Genomic DNA, 19,036 nt, shown 5'->3' with positions numbered 1-19,036 from the left:
GTACAGGATTGCAACCGTAGACTTAAATCCAATGTCATCTGCTAGTGTGACAAGACTTTCTTCCCCTCCCATCTGCAGTCTTTCCTGCCACCCAAAAGCATGCTCCAGAGGATTCCCCAGCCCTTCAGAGCAGGTTTTGAGGCCGTGTAGGGAAGGAGGAATTGCCCCACTCTCAGTTCTGCCGACAGGAGCAGTTCCATCCATAGAATGACAGCAATGGATCTCACCCTTGGTTTATGAATTTTAAATTTACTGTCTGTTAGTTGTGACAATACTTGCAATACACATCTCTTTCAACGCAGATATTGGTTTAATAGTAACTGTATGGTTGCAGATAAAAGTGCACATTCAAGCAAACTAACTTGTACAGAGTTCTGGAACTGCCTGTGGAGAATTGCATGCATGTTCCTCCACATCAAAATTTCCCTGGCCATATCAGGGAGAGGATTCTACCCGATGTGCTAGTTTTCTACATGCAAGGTGTTTGGCATATTGGTCTCTTACCATATTAAATATACTATCAGAAATTCTGTAGCACATGATGTATTTGCATATGTAGATAGACTACTCAATAAATCCTACACTTAGATTGCCACATTTTACTCCCTTATTTGTAACATTTTTACTGAAAGCAAATCTTTGCTATACTAACACCTGCGATACCAGGGAAATGTCAGTAAGTAATGCCTACCCTATAGGTCCAGGTCTGGAAAAGCTACATCAGTTCAGAATTCTGCTGTCATGTAGCCATTGAAATCAAATGCCTTGTCCAAAAAAGAAAAAGGTGACAATCTAAGTTACAATATATCTTCATCTTGTTTTTATCAAAGAATATAGTGAGACTTACTTTCTAGTAAACATGCACAGTTTTCACAGTTAATTCTCCACAATGAAACATGATATATTCAAAGGTAAGAACTTGAATTTACTCATCTCTGTCACTTTATTGTTCTGTTGCATGAGGACAGTGGTGCAGCTAGGGCTCCACTTTGGGGCCACATTCCACACACACACACACACCCAAATGATGATGGCACCCAGGCAGCAGAAGCAAATTCTATTTTATATCTGTAGTCATGATGGTGTTATGATTCAGGTGAATTTAAAATGCAAAACTGTACATGCTCCGAGCACTGATTTTTTAAAAAATCAGGGTTAGCAAATGTGACATTTTACTGTTCATTGCTAATTATATGTTATATATATATATATATGATGTTTTACTGATGGTTGCAATTTAGGATGTAAGTGCTGTTTGCACTTCGAATAAAATGTTGGTAAGTGGTTAATTCTGTGTGGAGGGGGAGCGAGTGAATAGAATGTTGGAGTGCTGACTGGCTGTTGGATTCAAAGGTGCTGAATGTTATTTAGCAGTTGGAGGGGTGAACTGAGGAGCTCTTGGGAGCTGTGTGTGGAGAGAGTGGAAGAGAGTCTGGGTTTGTCTGCAGAAGGGGTTAGAACAGAGCAAGATCAATGTGCTTTATTATTTGAGTGGGGGGACTGAATGGGAGGAGATAGTGTAGACCAGTGGGTAGAGTAGGCAGGGTTACATAGGATACTGTATTAAAACAAAGAAGTATTGCAACAAATGAAACCCACAAGATTTATAAACTTCATGAATGTACTTATTGTTAAATAAAAGTTATTTTGTTTCATAAACTGGATTTGATTCTTGAAGTACCTAAGGTAAGGTACAGTGTTATAAGTTGGCAGTGGTGGAGAGTGCTGGGCTGGTTACTGAGAGGCCAAAAAGGGTCAGTGAGTCACAGAATCAGTGAGCAGCATTCTGATCACTTGTTCCATACTTGAGATCCTTTTATTATAGAGCAAAAAAAGGAGACTCAAAGGTGAAACATTACAACAAACACTTGTCCTAACATGTCAAGAATATAGAAGCAGTTGTTCAGCATGGAATCGCGAGCAGGAAGGGGAAGAGACATGTTAGTTCTGTGTTTCATAACTGAAATAATACAAATGCCATGCCCATCTGAAGGGGAGCCCATCATACCATTAGCTCCAGGATCTAAAATTACTTACCTGTACCACTGCATAGGGAAACTAAATTTTTATTTACCTTTAGTCCACTTCTCAACAATACTCCATGCAGGTTTGGGTGACAAAGCAGCACATCCAGGTTAAGCGGTAGATTCACAATGAGCGCAGAATGGCACATAAAATGATTGGCAACATCAGTAATGCATTATCTTAAGGAAAGCCCCAAAATCCGTATTCCAGTTATCACTATTTCTTAAATTGGCTACCCTTTATATTTGAGTACCATTAGTTTCACCAATGAATGACTTCTAAACTTTTCACTCAGGAAGTCAACTAAGGATGCAATCCTAACCATGCTTAGACAGAAAAAAAGGCTGGGGCGTGCTGGGAGTTTTAGGAGGTTTTGGTGTTTAAACACGCATAGGATTGTACCCTAACTGAACATAATATTCATTCAAAGCTTCTACCCTACCTTTACCTAGAAGCAATGACTTATTAACTTGAGAGCCAGTGTAGTGACTAGAATGTTGGACTTGGAAGGAACCCCCACTTGGCCACGAAGCTCACTGGGTGACTTTTGGCCAGTCACTGACTCACAGCCTAACCTACTACGAAGGACTGTTGTGAGGTTAAGATGGAGAGGCGAACCATGTGAGCTCCCTGTTTCCTTGCAAGAATAAAAAGATTGGGATATAAATTATTTTTTAAAAAACCCTGAATGCATTGCCCCAAGAATAGTTCTTCCATTTGGAAATACAACTAATTAGCATATTTTTAATTCTAATTACCATTTACTTGATTCTGTGTACTAGTAATATACAGAACACGGATATCATACATCCAGATGAAGCTTTTATTCTGCAATTGCATTGCTTCATTCACAGAATTTTATGTTGATGTTGTCTTTGGTTTGTAGCCCTCCCCTGTATTCCCACTGCTTCTTCCACCACTTTTCTTACCAGAAAAATAATAATCTGTTAATGAAAACATGGAATAGCTGCCTTTTTATTGTTACTGTTAGGAGCCCTCTGTCTGGAAGCATTCTAGGTAAAAAAAGGTATAGACCTCCAAAGAACAAATAACAGATTTACGCTCCATAATATTTCTGAAATATTGATCTTGCAATTCCATTTGCTATTCACAGTTGTAATCTCCAGTTCCCCTGTGTCAAGTAATCCTATTGCCTACATTGCAAGATTTCTATGGGGCTACTCCAGAGTAAGTGAATTTGGGTGGCTACCTTATGAATTCTTGACTTTGCTAAAATCAACAAAAATGTTTACTATCAGGTTCACTGAAGACAAGAATGCAGCCACATTCTTCCATTATGGGTAACCCAAATGCTTTTGGGAAAAGAGAATTGTGGCAGTCGACTTCCTAGGCCATATTCACAGATATGGCATTAGGCAAAGTAATCTCCTGAGTATGTGCACTGTTGCTCATGTGTTTATGGGAAATAAAGGGCTAAAGTAGAGATAAAAAAGTCACCACTTTGGGGGGGGGGGACACTATATTTTACTCCCACCTCTCACTTGAAATTTCCAGCTTCCTCATTAATGAGTTTCTCCTTCCATGCTTCAAAATTTACTACAAAGGGGATCTCAAGGTTTTCCCCATCCCAGGCTCTGATGGGCTATAATTACTGCTTCATGTTTACAAAAAGGTTCTGATGACCTTGCTTTTACACAGCTGCATAGTACAAGAGGGAATACACCTGGTTTCCCTGCACTCTGTTATTCTAGAATATCAGCTCCTCATAGGACTTAAGTCATTTCTATTTTGTTCAGAAGCTCCAACTTGATATAAGACAGCAGGATTGAGGGCCGAGGGGAGATAAAAGTGTGGCAGTGTCCTGCGTGCTATGACAACATATCAAGTTGGAAAACTGTTGAAAAGGGGGAGAGGCTGCATTCCTTGACTTCAAACTCAGCCCTCAACTTCCCAAGCATAGGATCCTTAGAGCATCCATCTCAGAAGTACATCTCATTGTGTTCAATGGAGCACTTAATCCAGAATAAATGTTTGCTGAGCACATGGCTTTTTTTTTTACCCTGTTCAGATGACATGATTAGCCATGATGGTTAAGCACTGTGAGCTAAACATGTGTTGTGTGAACCATAACTTAGCATGTCATGTGAATCATCCTAACCATGGTGGCTACATAAGCATGGTTAAAACATGCTCACTAACAATTGGGCTAAAAAAGGGTTCGCAGCCTAACCATGGCTTAGCATATTGTCTGAACTGTCTCAAGCAAGTCACCCAATCTTCACACTCAGAGGGAGGTAAGAATACACATACACACACACACGTTTTGCTTAACATTAACCTAAAGAGGGGTTCTAAAAGGTCCATAAACTTGCTCACTATTTTTGAGAAGTTTTGGCTAGCCCTAATAAATTTTGGTTTTTTCCTCCTTTCTGGTACACAACCACCGCTATCCGTGTTTTCTTTCTGTGTCTAGGATCTCTTAGTAGCCCTGCATGCTTTTGTTGCAAAAGCAAACAGCAAGCGTACGAGACCACCTTGTAAAACGATGACGTCCATTAGGGCCTTCAACCTATTAACTCAGCGCGAAAACTGCGGGCGGAGTGCACGCTAAACACGCCCCCCTCCGAGCCCTGGCTCACGTCTTTCGTTGCGGCAGCGCTAAGAAGGAAATCATCGTTCCGCCTCCCGGCCCTTGAACCCAGCCTCTTTCTCTTTGCACGCTGCGTGCGCGCGCTATAGGCCTCGTGCACGCCCCGACATATCAGCCAGCTTCCTCTTTTCCTTCGCCGCCATTTTGAATCCTATACCGCCTCTCTTTTGATAAACGTTCACGTCGACATTGCAATTTAACACTTTAAAAATACAAGATGTAATCTACATTTTAATAAACCCAATCCAATATACCTCTTTCATATTTGATGGTATTTGGGAAAGTAACCCTTAACTATCCTAGCTCGGGGAAACGGACATAATCCCTTCCGGGGTTTCGCCTTAACAGCATCTGAGCATTCAAAGCCGATAACAGCTTTTCTTTTCTTTTTTCGTTTATGACCCAGTATCGTTCCTATATCTCCATTTCCTGTTCTGAAACCGAAAATATTTTAATTTGAATTAACTCCGATATAACCCAGGCGGGCGAGTGGGCTCTCGAATTATTTCCGGGTCAGCGGCGGCCATTTTGTGGCGTTTAAGTGCTTGAGGAAGGGCGGCGCCTCGTTCACTTGCTCGTGGCGGCGCTGGGAGATGGTGGAGCCTGAGTGAGGTCCAGTCCGCGTGCTTCAAACCGAATACGGCGGCAGGTCTGTGACACCTGCGGACTTGACCGCAAAGCCCTGCCTAGGATCTTTGGTTCTGATTCATTGGTCTAACTAAGCGCTTCTCCCGCGTCCTCCTCTTCTTCCCCGCCCGCTCGCTATGAGTTACGGGCGGCCGCCGCCGGACGTGGAGGGTATGACCTCGCTGAAAGTGGACAACCTGACTTACCGCACCTCTCCGGACACGCTCCGTCGCGTCTTCGAGAAGTACGGACGCGTGGGGGACGTGTACATTCCCCGAGACCGCTACACCAAGGAGAGTCGTGGCTTCGCCTTCGTGCGCTTCCACGACAAACGCGACGCGGAGGACGCCATGGATGCCATGGACGGAGCCGTGCTCGACGGGCGAGAGTTGCGTGTCCAGATGGCCCGTTACGGCCGACCCCCAGATTCCCACCACAGCCGACGGGGGCCCCCTCCGCGCCGGTATGGTAGCGGTGGCTACGGACGTCGCAGTAGAAGGTATGAGTCGGGTGGGGGAGGGGAGCGCAGCCCCGAGGGAGGGGAGAAGCACCTGGTCGGGGAGGAAACCTAAATGAGGGGGCTGTGAAATGTGAGGGATGTGTGGAAGAACGGGTTATTTATGTTTAAAGGGGCTAGAAGTCCGGGATGAGAGTTGATCGTGAATAACTTGACACGGGAAAGTAAAGGCCTATGGAGACGAGGGCGGCGGTAAAGTTGCGTTGCTTAGGGTAAGGGCGGCGGGAAAGTAAGTGAGCCACGTGATATCGGAGGACAAGAGATCGAACGGGCGGCCTAGTTTCCTCTTGCTTTGGCGCCATTAAGAAAGCCCCCAAGGAGGAACAGCGTATGGATTTATGGCTATTATCAAACCACCCATGCATTTAAAAATATATTACTATTATTTTACCCCGCAGCCCCAGAAGACGTCGTCGCAGCCGATCCCGAAGCAGGAGCCGATCCAGATCCCGTAGCCGATCACGCTACAGTCGCTCCAAGTCAAGATCTCGCACACGATCCCGATCTCGCTCTACTTCCAAGTCAAGATCGGCCAGAAGATCGAAGTCCAAGTCCTCGTCTGTTTCCAGGTCTCGTTCACGATCAAGGTCCAGGTCCAGATCAAGAAGCCCCCCACCTGTTTCAAAGAGGGAATCGAAGTCGAGATCCCGTTCGAAGAGCCCCCCTAAGTCTCCTGAAGAGGAAGGAGCTGTGTCTTCCTAAGAAAATGGTAATGTGCCTGGCAGTCTATTTTATTTGCATGCTTTATTGTAGCAAATTCAGCAGGTTTTGGGTCCTTCATATAGCATTCTAGAGCAAGTAAAACTTAATGGGGCATGTTCCTTTCTGAGGAGGGCATTTTAGTCTATGGCTAATAAAGGTTATCTTCATGTTTTGTTGCAATTAATAGCTTGCTTTTTAATATCTATTGTTTGAGACGCATCCTATTTCTGAAAATGACTATTTCTTACTGTTCTTATCCAACATCTGCATTTTCCCCTTTAAAGCTGCGGTCTCCTGTTTGCTTAAAGAATATTGGCCAGTATTGCAGATTTTAACTGATTTGGCTGATCCTCCAGGGACCAGTTTCTGTGGGCGTGTATTGGAGCAGGTTTGTCTTTAAATGTTAAAGATACACTATCCTGTTAATGAAGAATCAGTGCTGTGGTCACAGAGCTCAACAGCAAATATTTCTAGAAGTGGAGATTGAAATGCAGGAACTTATGGAAACCAGTTTCTTCTCCAGTGTAATTGTGGGCTTATAAGGAGATGCTGGGTGGGGAAAATGGATAGTGTGTCTTTAACCTCCCTCAAATTGTTTGGTCCTGTTTTTTCAAAGGAAGGGGGCCTAGAACTGTTAAGGTTACACAACTATTTAATGGCGCCTCAAGGTTTGAATAAGAACTAATGCATAATTTACTGTGAATCGGGCTGGATTCAGGATGAGGGTGGTTTGATCACAGCCCGAAAGCATGTAATGTAATATTCAAGGTTCAACAGTAACTCCAAAAATTTCATGTCTATCTACATTAGTATCCAATGTGACGGTGGGAGGTGGGCATTGCACACTCTGTAAAACATGGTGAGCCAAGGCCAGTATTACTAGAAATCTTGAGAACATCCATAAAATATTGAAGACATACAATGGGTATGCTTGCTGAACTATACTTTTTTCAAATCTAGATACATCAAATAGATGAGAAACCTACATAAAGGATGCCTTCAGAGGAGAAACGATCATTTGAATCGCCAGTCCATTGGAGAGACCCCGGCACAAGCAACCAGCTGTTGAAAAGGTTATTTTGTAACACTTTGTCTAACATTTTACTTTACTTTTGAGCCTCAAATAGCAGACTTTTACTTTTATGTGCCATTTTGTTGCTATTATTCAAATTTCTTGTAATTTAGTGGAGTGAACGACTACAGATTTCATTATTGGCTTGGATATTTGAGGTAAAACTTCATTTTTGTTCATATAGTGCTGACTTGTTTGCAAATAAAATAGGTAACTAACTTGCTGCCTCAATTTTTAATATTAAAGAAATATGCAGCTATAATATGCTGACTAGCTTAATGCTGTCCAAATGTTCAATTTTTGCCTTTATTCTCCAGTTCCAAAATGTTAAATTCAAATGCAATTGCAAATACTTGAGTTGAAATAGTATCTTCAAGTCAAACATTAAACTTTACAGCTGACAATTATTTTGAAAGATTTGTTTTTATCAGACAAAATTCTAATCTCTTCTCTTATGTATTTTTGTGCACTAGGCGCAGTTGTGTAGCAGTTGAGTAATGCTGGTTAGCTGTTAAGGTGGCGTGTTGCAGTGCAGAGTGCTTGGCTGTTTCCTGTTTTCTCCTGATTGCTCCTGTAACGATGCCTTGTCGTGCAGAAACAAATGGCTGTCCAGTTAGTTATAATTGCCTGACAACTGCACTTCCAGTCACCCGGGCCTTGCATAAAAATAACGGAGCATACAGTGAGCACATCTAGCTGGTGATATACACACCTTATTTTTCCAGAATGGTAAATTAGACCATCTACATATGTGAACTTGCATATAAAAATGTAATGTTTAAAGCATTTGATTCATTCCTCTAAGTATCAATTTGCAGTATCTCTTAAAACATTCTGTACTATAACCACTGTGTCTGTAGTTTAATAAACACTTTCTTGGTGTTCATTTTTTTTGAACTCTTAATGTCCTGAGTCAGTTTTGTCTATGAGAACGTGGGAAGATCTCAATGTTGATTTCAGGAAAACTCACTTGTAATATAGAATGAGAATTAATCCTTCATAGACTGATATTCTGGTGAAATCAATATGGGTGGCTCCTTAACTACTTGGGGGATAAGAGTTAAATTATGTAGCTCTACCTGTATGGCTAAATTACTTCACTGAGAGTTCCTCTGAGATGACTTACTCTTACCAGAACATACAATTAAAACCTTCATAAATAGGCTGTGGGTACAGACCAAAGGTAGATAACCTGGTGCCCTTAAGATATTTTGCATTATAGCTCCCATAATCCTTGACTCGGGCCATGCTGGCTTTGGCATATGGGAGTTGTCCAAAACTGAAGGGCACCAGTTTGCTTATAGACCAGTGTGGAACCGAGTGAGGTGATGTTAGGTAATTCTTCCTGCAGCCCATTGTGCATTCCAAAACCTGCTCCAGAAGGTTGAGCCTTCCAGAGTAGATTTAGTGGTGGTGTGTATATAGAGGAGAGAGGGATTGTTGAATGACCTCCTTGGTGCCAGTGGACCTCTTCCATCAGCAAAGTGTCTACAACCCTGTAATGGGACAAGTCTCAACTGCCTTTGTTTTAGAAGAAGACTTGAGAGTTAGGATGGGCAACATTTGGAATTTAAGGGAGATGATCCACCATTAGCCTGTACAAGAAACTTGCTATTTGCCTAAGGCAATTTATAGTAGATTATTTTAACGTACAACTTGGTAAGTACTTCAAAGCCAAGCAAGTTTAGAGGTAAAAATTTATTTTTAAAAAAAAACACTAAAACAAATCTCTCAAAGCAGTTACTGGATCGGGCTTCATTCATTCATTTGAACTGATAATCATCATTTCAATAGTATGTCTTCCTGGAAGAGAAGAGCCTGCTAATTGTTCCTTGTTGGCCTCAAATGACTGCAAGGGCACACAGATACTTTCCATCTCCCACTTGCAGAGTAATCCTTCAATAGACCAGTCAGCACTGAAAAAAGACAGTTGACATCTTTACCATAAATAAAATAAATTAATAAAATTAGGCTTATAGTTGCCAAATGGGTGTTTTAAGGCTAGTTTCTAAGCAAGATTTCAATGTGTCTAACATACACAACTCTGCATTTTAGGTTTAAAAAAACTGCTAGTCATAACTTCAAAAATACATATTAGGGCTCTACCTTTATTAGGCAGTTGAAAGTTCACAAACGTGCAAGCTTTTGACATCACTACATTTCTTAATCAGACAAGATGTATGTGATGCAGATTGGCTATGAAAGTGCTTGAAACACACCAGATATGGGAATACATTTGGCACAACCATACCTTCTGACTTGATAAGTAGTCCAGAACTGAGCATGTGGATTCTTTCTCATTAAGTAGTGCACTGTACTTATAACATCTTCAAAGTCTGTTATAATGCAAACAAACATTTGGTGTAATATTGGTTATGTGTTGGAGTTGCTTCACTTGTGATTTTTGGGACTTTAAATCTCTCCCAATTTAGCATGTAATAAATCATGACTTCGTTTCTGTACACCTTACTTCGCTATAGTTTATCATAAGTATACTCAAATACTGGCATTGCACACCTTCATCCCAAGGGCTTGTTTACATTGTTTTGTACTGCAATGGTAGGTACGGCTTTTTCTGAGTCATACTTATTTTGCACATTTCATGAGTCAATGGTTATAGCCTATTTCCTTGTTCGCCTTCCTCTTAATACTCAAAGTTTACCCCATAAGGCTATTAACTTCTTGAAGTAAGGCTGTGTTGAAAAGATCCTGCGCCTCTTATCCATATGCTCAAAGTGCAATTGTTTTCCATTTGGAGATCTACTTTACAATCCATATGTGATGGGGGAAGGTTGATAGAAAAATATTCTATCCAGAGTGGCAGAGTACTTGCTTTGCATGCAGAAGGTCCCTGATTCAATTCCTAGCATCTGGCTGGGCTAGGAAAGATGCCTGTTTAGTGTTGACAATACTGGGTTAGATGGACCAGTGGTCTGACTCAGTATGAGATAGATTCCCAAGTTCTACCACTTCCCCAAGAAAAATAAGCTTTTGCTGGATGGCAGAGGATAGTCTTGCTGATATCTGTTAAATGCCACCATAAAGGCTCAATGGGCAACTCCACACAATAGGACTTCCTCTCCTTTCCCCTCAAACAGATTTGGGGACTGGGAGGGGAAAATCAGTTTCTTGAGTAGTGGTCATTCTAGTGGCAGATAAAGGTGGATACAATCCAATGAATGTTCCTGTACTGACAAGTGTAGGAAAAGTATACTTGGCTCCTAAAGGTTTATTTTAAAAAATCAGAAGATCTTAGACTGAATTCTTGACATATTCACCAAGAGGATCTTTGATGGAAGAGCTAGAAAAGATCTTGGCCTGATAGCCATGGCTAGTAAACATAGACAGTACTAGACTAGATGGACTAATAATCCAAGGCATGTTCATATAATTATCCAATATTTTCATGGATGAAAATTTGAGATTTGCTAGATTCCAGTTTGGCTATTTCACAGCCTCAATAAATTTATTAAGTTTTAGCATTTTTCTTAAATTTAGAATTTCACAGTATTCATATTTATAGGCATGGTATCACCTCTAAGAGTTCCAATTTTACAAGACTGCTAACTGCACATAATTTGCATGGAGACCCATGTTTCCAACATAGTCTATAAATTCTTAAAACTACAAGGAAAAAAGGATGGCCGAGGGAATTCCTTTTTATAGCCACTATTCACACAGTAAGTTTTGTGTCAAATTCTGTACTATAACATGCACAGCAGTGGGTATAAGATAAACAATATCAATGGAACATTTACCTTCTGGTTCAAAAAATACATCAGATGCCAGCACAATGTCCACTGGAGGCAAAGCCAATAGAGTGGGTGATACATGACCCCAGGTGAGTCCTGTGACATATACCCCAGAGAGGTTATTCATCTGACAGCTCCTTTGACAGTTGTCCAAACACTGAGGAAACTCTGCATTATCTGACAATATCATTTCTGCTCCACATTTTGCTGCCACTATCCCAGGAAGACTCACTCCTGCTCCAATCTGCACAAAGTAAAAACTGGTTTGTAGCACACCAATTGTAATGCCAAATGTATTCCTTGCTGAGTTCAGGATGGCACTGAAGTTTGGGAATAGTCTTTTCCTGGAGTGGTCTGCTAAAGCTACTAAGGCTGCAATCCTATACACATTTACTTGGAAATACATACCATCAAAATCAATTAATCTTAATTCTGAGTAGACATGCATAGGACTGCAGTTCATGACCCACATGATAACACCATCCATTTACTCATGACATCTTAATGGGAGCCCTTGTTCCATCACACACTCCCAATTTCTAAGGTATTTTCTAAGTTTTTCAGAAGATGATCTACAATTACATGCTTCATTCGGAAATGAACAGTAGCAATAAACTGGTCCGATCGACATATTGTCTCAAGCTGTTGATTCATGCAGTTGTTAAGCAGGAAAACTTGGGATGTGGAAATAGGTAAGAGCTACAAGTTCACACTTGATAAACTGCTTATTTCTGATCTGGCAGTTACAGCTTAAGAAACATTACACATACATAGCTGAGTATGAATATGAAACTATCTGTTTTATATTCTATCTAAATAGGTGAAGGAGAAACACCCACCAGTGTATATTCCTGCCATTGGGCTGGGGTAGATTAAGAGACTTTTATGCCTACTTCCACTTTGTTATGCTGTTGAGCTTGACAGAATCCTAAGTATAAGTGATGCAAAAATAGAAGCTTTAAGGCACAATCCTATGCAAGTTTAGATGGAAAACTACCCTCCCAGTCATTCTTCAGCCAGCCATGCTGGGAGCTGTAGGACTTTTTTTCTTTCTTCCCATGCATCCTTACCTATCTAACTTCTCTGGTTGAGGACAATGAAAGCTGTAGTCTGAAGGAAAAGGCTGATCCAGCCCATTGCAAACGTTTACATTATCAGCTTGCCCAAAATAACATTCTGTGCAAGCCCCCATGAAATTTACAAAGCAGCTTATACACCCATTGCTGATCAAAAGAGTAGCCACTCATAATGTGAATGCATCCCTCCATGTTGTCCATAAGTCCCGCCTACAAGAGGCTTCAGTCTAAACCCTAGCATTTAGAATGAAGAATAATTTAAAGAAATTAAATTTCCTGCTGAAATAAAATGTGAAGGCTTTACATACATTAAAAGCTTTATTTTAAAGGTTCTAATTCTACATTGTGTGGCTGGAATCAAAGGTTGCAGTTACCTCCAAAATTCTCTTGCCATGGACTAGCCTTCTATGAAACCAGACGTACTGGGCCAGAACCACAGCACAGGGCCAAACATACATACCATACTGGGGATCAAGAACCTGAAAAGGAGAGTTTTTGTTGTAAAACATGGTGATATCTCACACATTTTTTTAAAAAAAATATACTAGTGCATTTGTCAGTTTTCACCATTTTCTCTACCGTTTTTGTAAAGCACTTATTCATTATGTACCAGAAATTGTGAACCGCTGAGGGAGCTTCGCCTATTGGGCAGTACAAAAATGCAATAAATAAATAAAATTCAACTGACAAATACTTCAGCTTAAGTAGCTTGCAGAAGACTACAGAGTCAACACTTTCCCACAGAATGCTGCAATTGCATAGAAAATGTAAGTCAAGGAGAAAGGTGAATGATGTTTACTTGCATTCAGCCAGAGTTTTCCGGCTGAGTATAAAAGGAGCTGTTATCATTGATCAGAATAGATTACAGAGCAGCATATTTTATAGGTTCAGCAGACGGTATTATTTCACAATCCTGCATTTAGCCATGTAGTACCAGTGAAATCCAAAGAACAAGTCATGCAGGATGCTGGGTGCAGATAAACCTTACCTCCATAGCCAATTTTTGATGCTAATTATTTAAATGATAACACTACCACTGATATTATTAACACTTATTTACATGATCAAGCAATACTATGGTAGCAGCAGATGTAATAGCTTCTGGGGTTCATTCATTAGAATTTCCGGGATTAAAAGTGCCCATACAGTCATATGGGGATAGCAGCCAGCAGAATTTTTGCACTGTTAAAAGGATTTCACTGTTATCAATCTCATTCCACCAGTAGTTACCCCCTGCAGCACTGTTATAATTACAGGCAGTTTCAAAAGCAGGAAATAATTATCATGGAAGCATTTTTCAATCATATACTTGTATTTGCTAAATGAACCTATATAGACAGGAAGACAAGTTGCCTATAAAAGCACTTGGGAGTAGGCAATAGACAAACACTAATACAATGTTTTATCTGCAAATTGATACATTTTTTTTACCATTTGCATAACTTTCCATTTTTTATGTGAATATAATTTTTTCTTGAAACAGTGCTGAAGCTTCAACCCTACTTGGGAGATAACTGAGATATGTACCAAATTATATATGCATTGCACACGTTTTTGAGCCAGTGTATATGCCAGCCTTCCCCAACCTGGAGCCCTCCAGATGTGTTGGACTTCAATCCCCATAATCCCCAGGCATTGCCAGGGCTGGTTGGGGAAGATGGCAGTTGCACTCCAACACATTTGGAGCGTGCCAGGTTGGAAAAGCCTCCCATATGCTATGAGTTTTGATTTTTTTATTACAGAAAGTGCAGAAGCAACAGGCTCTAAAGAGAAAAGGGAAGGTTGTGCTAGTACAGTCTAGTGGTTGCCAATTCCATGATTAAAGAAAAACTTCCTCAACTCACTGATGCGTTCAACAGATGACCCCTTGTCACAAATGATGGCTCAGAATGTGCCAATTCAATCCTGTGAGCAATCCTGTGGAGCCACCAGACTACCAGCCGGTGGTGGGGATAATGCAGCATAATTGACTAAGGCTATAACCCTATGTCCACTTACTAGGGAGTAAGCCTCATTGAACTCAATGATACTTCTGAGGAGATAGGATTGCACACTAAGTGGTTTCTGCTTTCAGGTCAAATGCTTGTAATGTAACAGTCTGGAAGTTTTATCACTCTTACTCTACATTCTGCCTAGCGCCTCTGACTGCAAATAAATGTAGGATCCCTTCCAACCTTGAAGTTCTTGACTGTAAGATTTCTGTAAATAAAGCTATTAGTGTAGGTGCCCTATGGCAAGATCTTAAGACAAAAGGGCAGTTGATAGCTAGTAATGTTTTCAATGGGAGTCATCAGAATAGGTGATGATGAAGATAACTCACCCTTTTGACCTACTAGACCAGTGGTTCCCAAAGGGGGCGGTGGGATTGCATAGGGGGGCGTTAAGAGGCAAGAGGGTGGCAGGGGACGCTAAGAGGCAAAGGGGCGGCAGGGGGGCGCTTGAGGTGGTCTTTTCCAAGAAGCACCTCTCCAGAAGGTCTTAAAACCCAGAGACATTTTTATGGAAGAAGGTAGTTTGGTCCCAAGCCATATAGGGGAAGAATCCACACATGTATTAATAAGAAGAGTCCTTTTAACAGTGAATTGAAATGTTTCAAAAGCACCAAAACGCTAATGAAGAGACATACTCTGCTTGGTGTGCCCCGCCACGCTGGCTGCAAAACAGAGGCTCTCTTTTCCCTCCCTCCCTCGGCAAGCCTGCAGCGGGTGCTTTATTATTATTATTATTTATTTATTTATTTATTTATTTATTTATATAGCACCATCAATGTACATGGTGCTGTACAGAGTAAAACAGTAAATAGCAAGACTCTGCCGCATAGGCTTACATTCTAATAAAATAATGAAACAATAAGGAGGGGAAGAGAATGCAAACAGGCACAGGGTAGGGTAAGCAGGCACAGGGTAGGGTAAAACTAACAGTATAAAGTCTGCACAACATCAAGTTTTAAAAGCTTTAGGAAAAAGAAAAGTTTTTAGTTGAGCTTTAAAAGCTGCGATTGAACTTGTACTTCTCAAATGTTCTGGAAGAGTGTTCCAGGCGTAAGGGGCAGCAGAAGAAAATGGACGGAGCCGAGCAAGGGAAGTAGAGGCCCTTGGGCAGGCGAGAAACATGGCATCAGAGGAGCGAAGAGCACGAGCGGGGCAATAGTGTGAGATGAGAGAGGAGAGATAGGAAGGAGCTAGACCGTGAAAAGCTTTGAAGGTTAACAGGAGAAGTTTATATTTAAAGGGGCCAATTGAGCTACAAAATGACATTGAGCTGAAGCCAAAGTTTAAGAAATCTTACCAGGAGTTTTGGTTACAGAAGGAAATTTCTGATCGCTATCCTAGTGGTTCAGAAGCTCCTGGTTGCATTTCCGACATCATATTTGGAGGAATGTGGTTTTAGTGTGGTCTGCCTACTTCTCTCCAAGCAAAGAAATCGACTCCAGATTACTAAACGTGGCGATTTAAGACTCATGTTAAGTGACTTTAAACCAGATATTGGGAAACTGGTATCACTTCATCAAGCCCATCTATCAAATTAAGAATTTACAGAATAGTGAGGTACTCTACCCTAGTTACTAAATGCGATATCTAATATTCTTGCTAAATGACTATCAGACTTTGAAAAGATATCACTGGATCAACCTAATCAATTATGAATAAACTAAAAAAATGTAATGGGACTTTGAATAAATATTCAACTAATTGTTACTGTTTTGAATTTTATTGTTATTATCTTCCTTAGTGGGTCATTGAAAACCGCTATTCTGAATAATGATTTTTATAGTGTAGGGTAGGGGGCACTGGGCATGAATTTGTGGAACCAAGGGGGCGGTTACCTGAAAAAGTTTGGGAACCACTGTACTAGACCAAGAGGAAGGGACTACTTTAGTCTTTGGTGAGGCTATGCTGGAAATGGATCTGAAAAGGAGGCAGATAGCTGATTTTGTTCTTGGTATCCCTTGGTACTATTTTTATCCCTTGCTACTATTGGGTTGCCCTAGACATCTGTAATCTGTTAGAGCATTAATGCTGTAAGCCCCCTATTAGCCCCCGATCTTATGCTCAGACTGTGCATATGTGGAAATAAACCTGATCTTCTAAGGAAACTGAACCCTGGTAAGTGCTGGAGCCCTAAAACGTTCTCATACATGTAACAACTACCTTTTCATCTGCAGAAATAAAGCTCCTCAATAAAGCTAAAAACTGCAGGAACTTCCATGCAAACACCTTAGAATTGACCTAGGTCTAACCCAAAAGTAATTTTGCCCTCCAAAATGGTTTTCACCAAGGTGACCATAACTAGAATACAAAATCCAAAGACAATTGTTTTAGCCATAAGAAAAATGCCAAAATCCATATAGTCTTATACCTTTATTCACACAACTCAGAGTTCACAAAAAACATGCAAGCTTTTGAAATTTCCAGATCTCGTCATCAGGCATGATGTTTCACAAAGCTTATATCATTGCAATCCTATGCATGTTTAAAAAGTAAAGTCTTATGACTCCCAGCATGTCTTATTGGGGAATGCTGGGAACTGCAAGACTTTTTTCTGTCTAAACATAGGATTGGGCCTTTAGCTCTGACTCTGTAGAAATCCAGTCCGCTTTTCCCTCCCTTCCTATACCCGTTCTGCCAAAACCTGCTTTTTATAACATTTGCCTGATAAAGCTTGCACATTTCTTTTGATCTTTGAGTTGGCCTAATAATAGTATTGCAATATACGGATTTTAGAAAATAACTAAAACGTATCACCAAATGATTCAGGTGAAATTTGCGAAGTTTTCGGAAATGTAGACTTTGTTTCAAATATAAATATTCCTTCCCCTTATTTCTTCTGCTTTTGCATTACATCATTTCAAATTCTGCTTCCTGCACATACGTATTATTGTCGTTTTTGCATATTATTATTATTATTATTATTATTATTATTATTATTATTATTATTATTATTATTATTATTATTATTATTATTATTATTGCACCTCGGGAATAAGCACCACCAGCTCTGGATTCCGCGGGTCTCTTTCCTCCTCCTCTCCTCCTATAAACCTGTACTCCCTCACACTGAATTTGGATACCGGCTCACACATTAGAAGCCCTTTCCGCACAAGGCGACATTTCAGGTGTTCACGCGTCTATGCCACGCTTCCCAACCTTTGCACGCACTTGAAAGAGGTTAGATTGAAGTTTAAGAGGACCATTCGCACTCAACAACGTTTCACACGTCTTCCGGGAAAATACCCAATCACAGACGACTATGAAGAGGGCGGGATAACGTGTAGGCAGGGGATCGCCCGCTTTTTCCTTTTACTCGGCTTGCGTGGTTCTGTAGGCCGCGCTTTAAAGCCATTCTCCCTGGAGTAGATTTGACAGTTCAAAGACATTGCTACAGCAACCTCTCCCGACGGGTGCCCTCCAAATTATTGGACTACAACTCCCATGATTCCCAATTAGTATCATACTGGCTAGGGATCATGGGAGTTGTAGTCTAACGCAACTGGAGGGCACCCGGTCAAGGAAGTCTGATACGTGGGATGCGAGCTGAACTAGCTGAAACACACACAACACAAAAAGACACTGCATTTCCCAGACAAAACTAATTACAGTGCAATTTTATACATATCTACAGAAGAATAAGTCCTATTGAATTCAATGGGCCTTACTCCCAAGAAAGTGTGCGTACAGGATTGCAGACTTGTTGTAGTATGAGCTTTCGTGGACCAGAACCCATTTAGTTAGGTGCACAGAAGTTATGTATTTATTTTAAACTTTTGCAGTGGGCTTCAATGGAACCTACTTCCACTCATAGGAACATAAGAAGAGTCATGCTGGATCAGACCAAAGGCCTATCTAGTCCAGTATCCTTTTTCTCACAGCGCCCAACCAGCTGCCAATGACAAGCCCACAAACAGGACATGAGCGCAATATTACCATTATAGAGGCATACTACCTCACTGTGCACTTTATGCACAGTATCAGGCTGCACCTTTGTAGTTGTGTCAAGTATCTTTATTCCAGTGCAGTTTCGATCCGCCAAACTGTGTGCTGGAAGTAAGGTTGCCACCTTTCTTACCCCAAATTCGAGCATCTCCTTCTGAATGAGTACTTTGCCAATTAGGCTGCAATTCTGTGCATACTTGCGGGTTAAGTCCCATCGAACTAGGTGGACTAATTCGGAGCAAACAGCCCTTGGATCGGACTGCACAGGTTTTATATGAAATTGTAAGGGACTAGCATCGTTTTATAAATGGATTATTGCTCCATCCTTTACTGCCTCCCCTCCTTCAGTCTCTGATTTTACACACTTGTCGTTTGTCACTAGCAATGCGCTTGTTGATGTATCCCGATCGTAGCTGAAGCCTCAACGCCACTGCTACCTTAAATAACAGAATAGTTCCGTCATGTGGTAAGAGCCTGCCATAGTTTTCCACATTTCACTGCGACGACGTAGCTCGCTCGGAGGAAGAGGGGTGCTGGCTTCTCAAGATGGCGGCGGCAACGCCGGCGCCTAACTCGCTTCCTCCGCCTCTCTTTCCGCTTCCAAAATGACCAATGAGCGTTGCCCGTGAGCGGGAGGACGAAAGATGCCAGCCAATGGGAAAGAGCGAGGTTTGAAGCAAGGCTGGCTGAGCTGAGGTAGCGGTGCGGTGGCTGAGGCGGC

The 19,036-nt window shown here is 41.3% G+C and overlaps 2 protein-coding genes across 9 annotated transcripts; one reads left to right on the top strand and one right to left on the bottom strand.

The window, feature by feature from the left end:
* Positions 1-5,181: 5,181 nt before the first annotated feature.
* Positions 5,182-8,451, top strand: SRSF2 (serine and arginine rich splicing factor 2). Of its 3 annotated transcripts, XR_010025195.1 has the most exons (4): positions 5,182-5,762; positions 6,179-6,489; positions 6,767-7,555; positions 8,028-8,451. XR_010025195.1 is itself a non-coding variant. In XM_063120363.1 (3 exons), the coding sequence occupies exons 1-2, from the start codon at positions 5,401-5,403 to the stop codon at positions 6,480-6,482; spliced, it is 666 nt and encodes a 221-aa protein (XP_062976433.1). In that variant the 5' UTR covers positions 5,182-5,400; the 3' UTR covers positions 6,483-6,489; positions 7,443-8,451. The 3 variants fall into 3 exon arrangements, 2 of the variants coding, with proteins under 2 accessions (XP_062976433.1, XP_062976434.1); XM_063120363.1 differs by having other exon boundaries at positions 7,443-8,451; XM_063120364.1 differs by having other exon boundaries at positions 6,767-8,451.
* Positions 8,452-9,237: 786 nt separating this feature from the next.
* METTL23 (methyltransferase 23, arginine) lies at positions 9,238-18,854 on the bottom strand. Of its 6 annotated transcripts, none has more exons than XM_063120359.1 (5): positions 18,753-18,854; positions 12,757-12,861; positions 11,313-11,550; positions 9,806-9,890; positions 9,238-9,470 (listed from the first exon to the last, which is right to left on the bottom strand). In XM_063120359.1, the coding sequence occupies exons 2-5, from the start codon at positions 12,838-12,840 to the stop codon at positions 9,314-9,316; spliced, it is 564 nt and encodes a 187-aa protein (XP_062976429.1). In that variant the 5' UTR covers positions 12,841-12,861; positions 18,753-18,854; the 3' UTR covers positions 9,238-9,313. The 6 variants fall into 6 exon arrangements, with proteins under 6 accessions (XP_062976429.1, XP_062976428.1, XP_062976430.1 ...); XM_063120358.1 differs by lacking the exon at positions 18,753-18,854 and adding an exon at positions 17,358-17,532; XM_063120360.1 differs by lacking the exon at positions 18,753-18,854 and adding an exon at positions 17,425-17,506.
* Positions 18,855-19,036: the final 182 nt, after the last annotated feature.

This window comes from Elgaria multicarinata, chromosome 3 (assembly GCF_023053635.1).
Source record: "Elgaria multicarinata webbii isolate HBS135686 ecotype San Diego chromosome 3, rElgMul1.1.pri, whole genome shotgun sequence".
Lineage (NCBI taxonomy): Eukaryota > Metazoa > Chordata > Lepidosauria > Squamata > Anguidae > Elgaria > Elgaria multicarinata.
The sequence above is the reverse complement of the archived record's forward strand: the minus strand, read 5'-3'. Positions and strand labels throughout refer to the sequence as shown.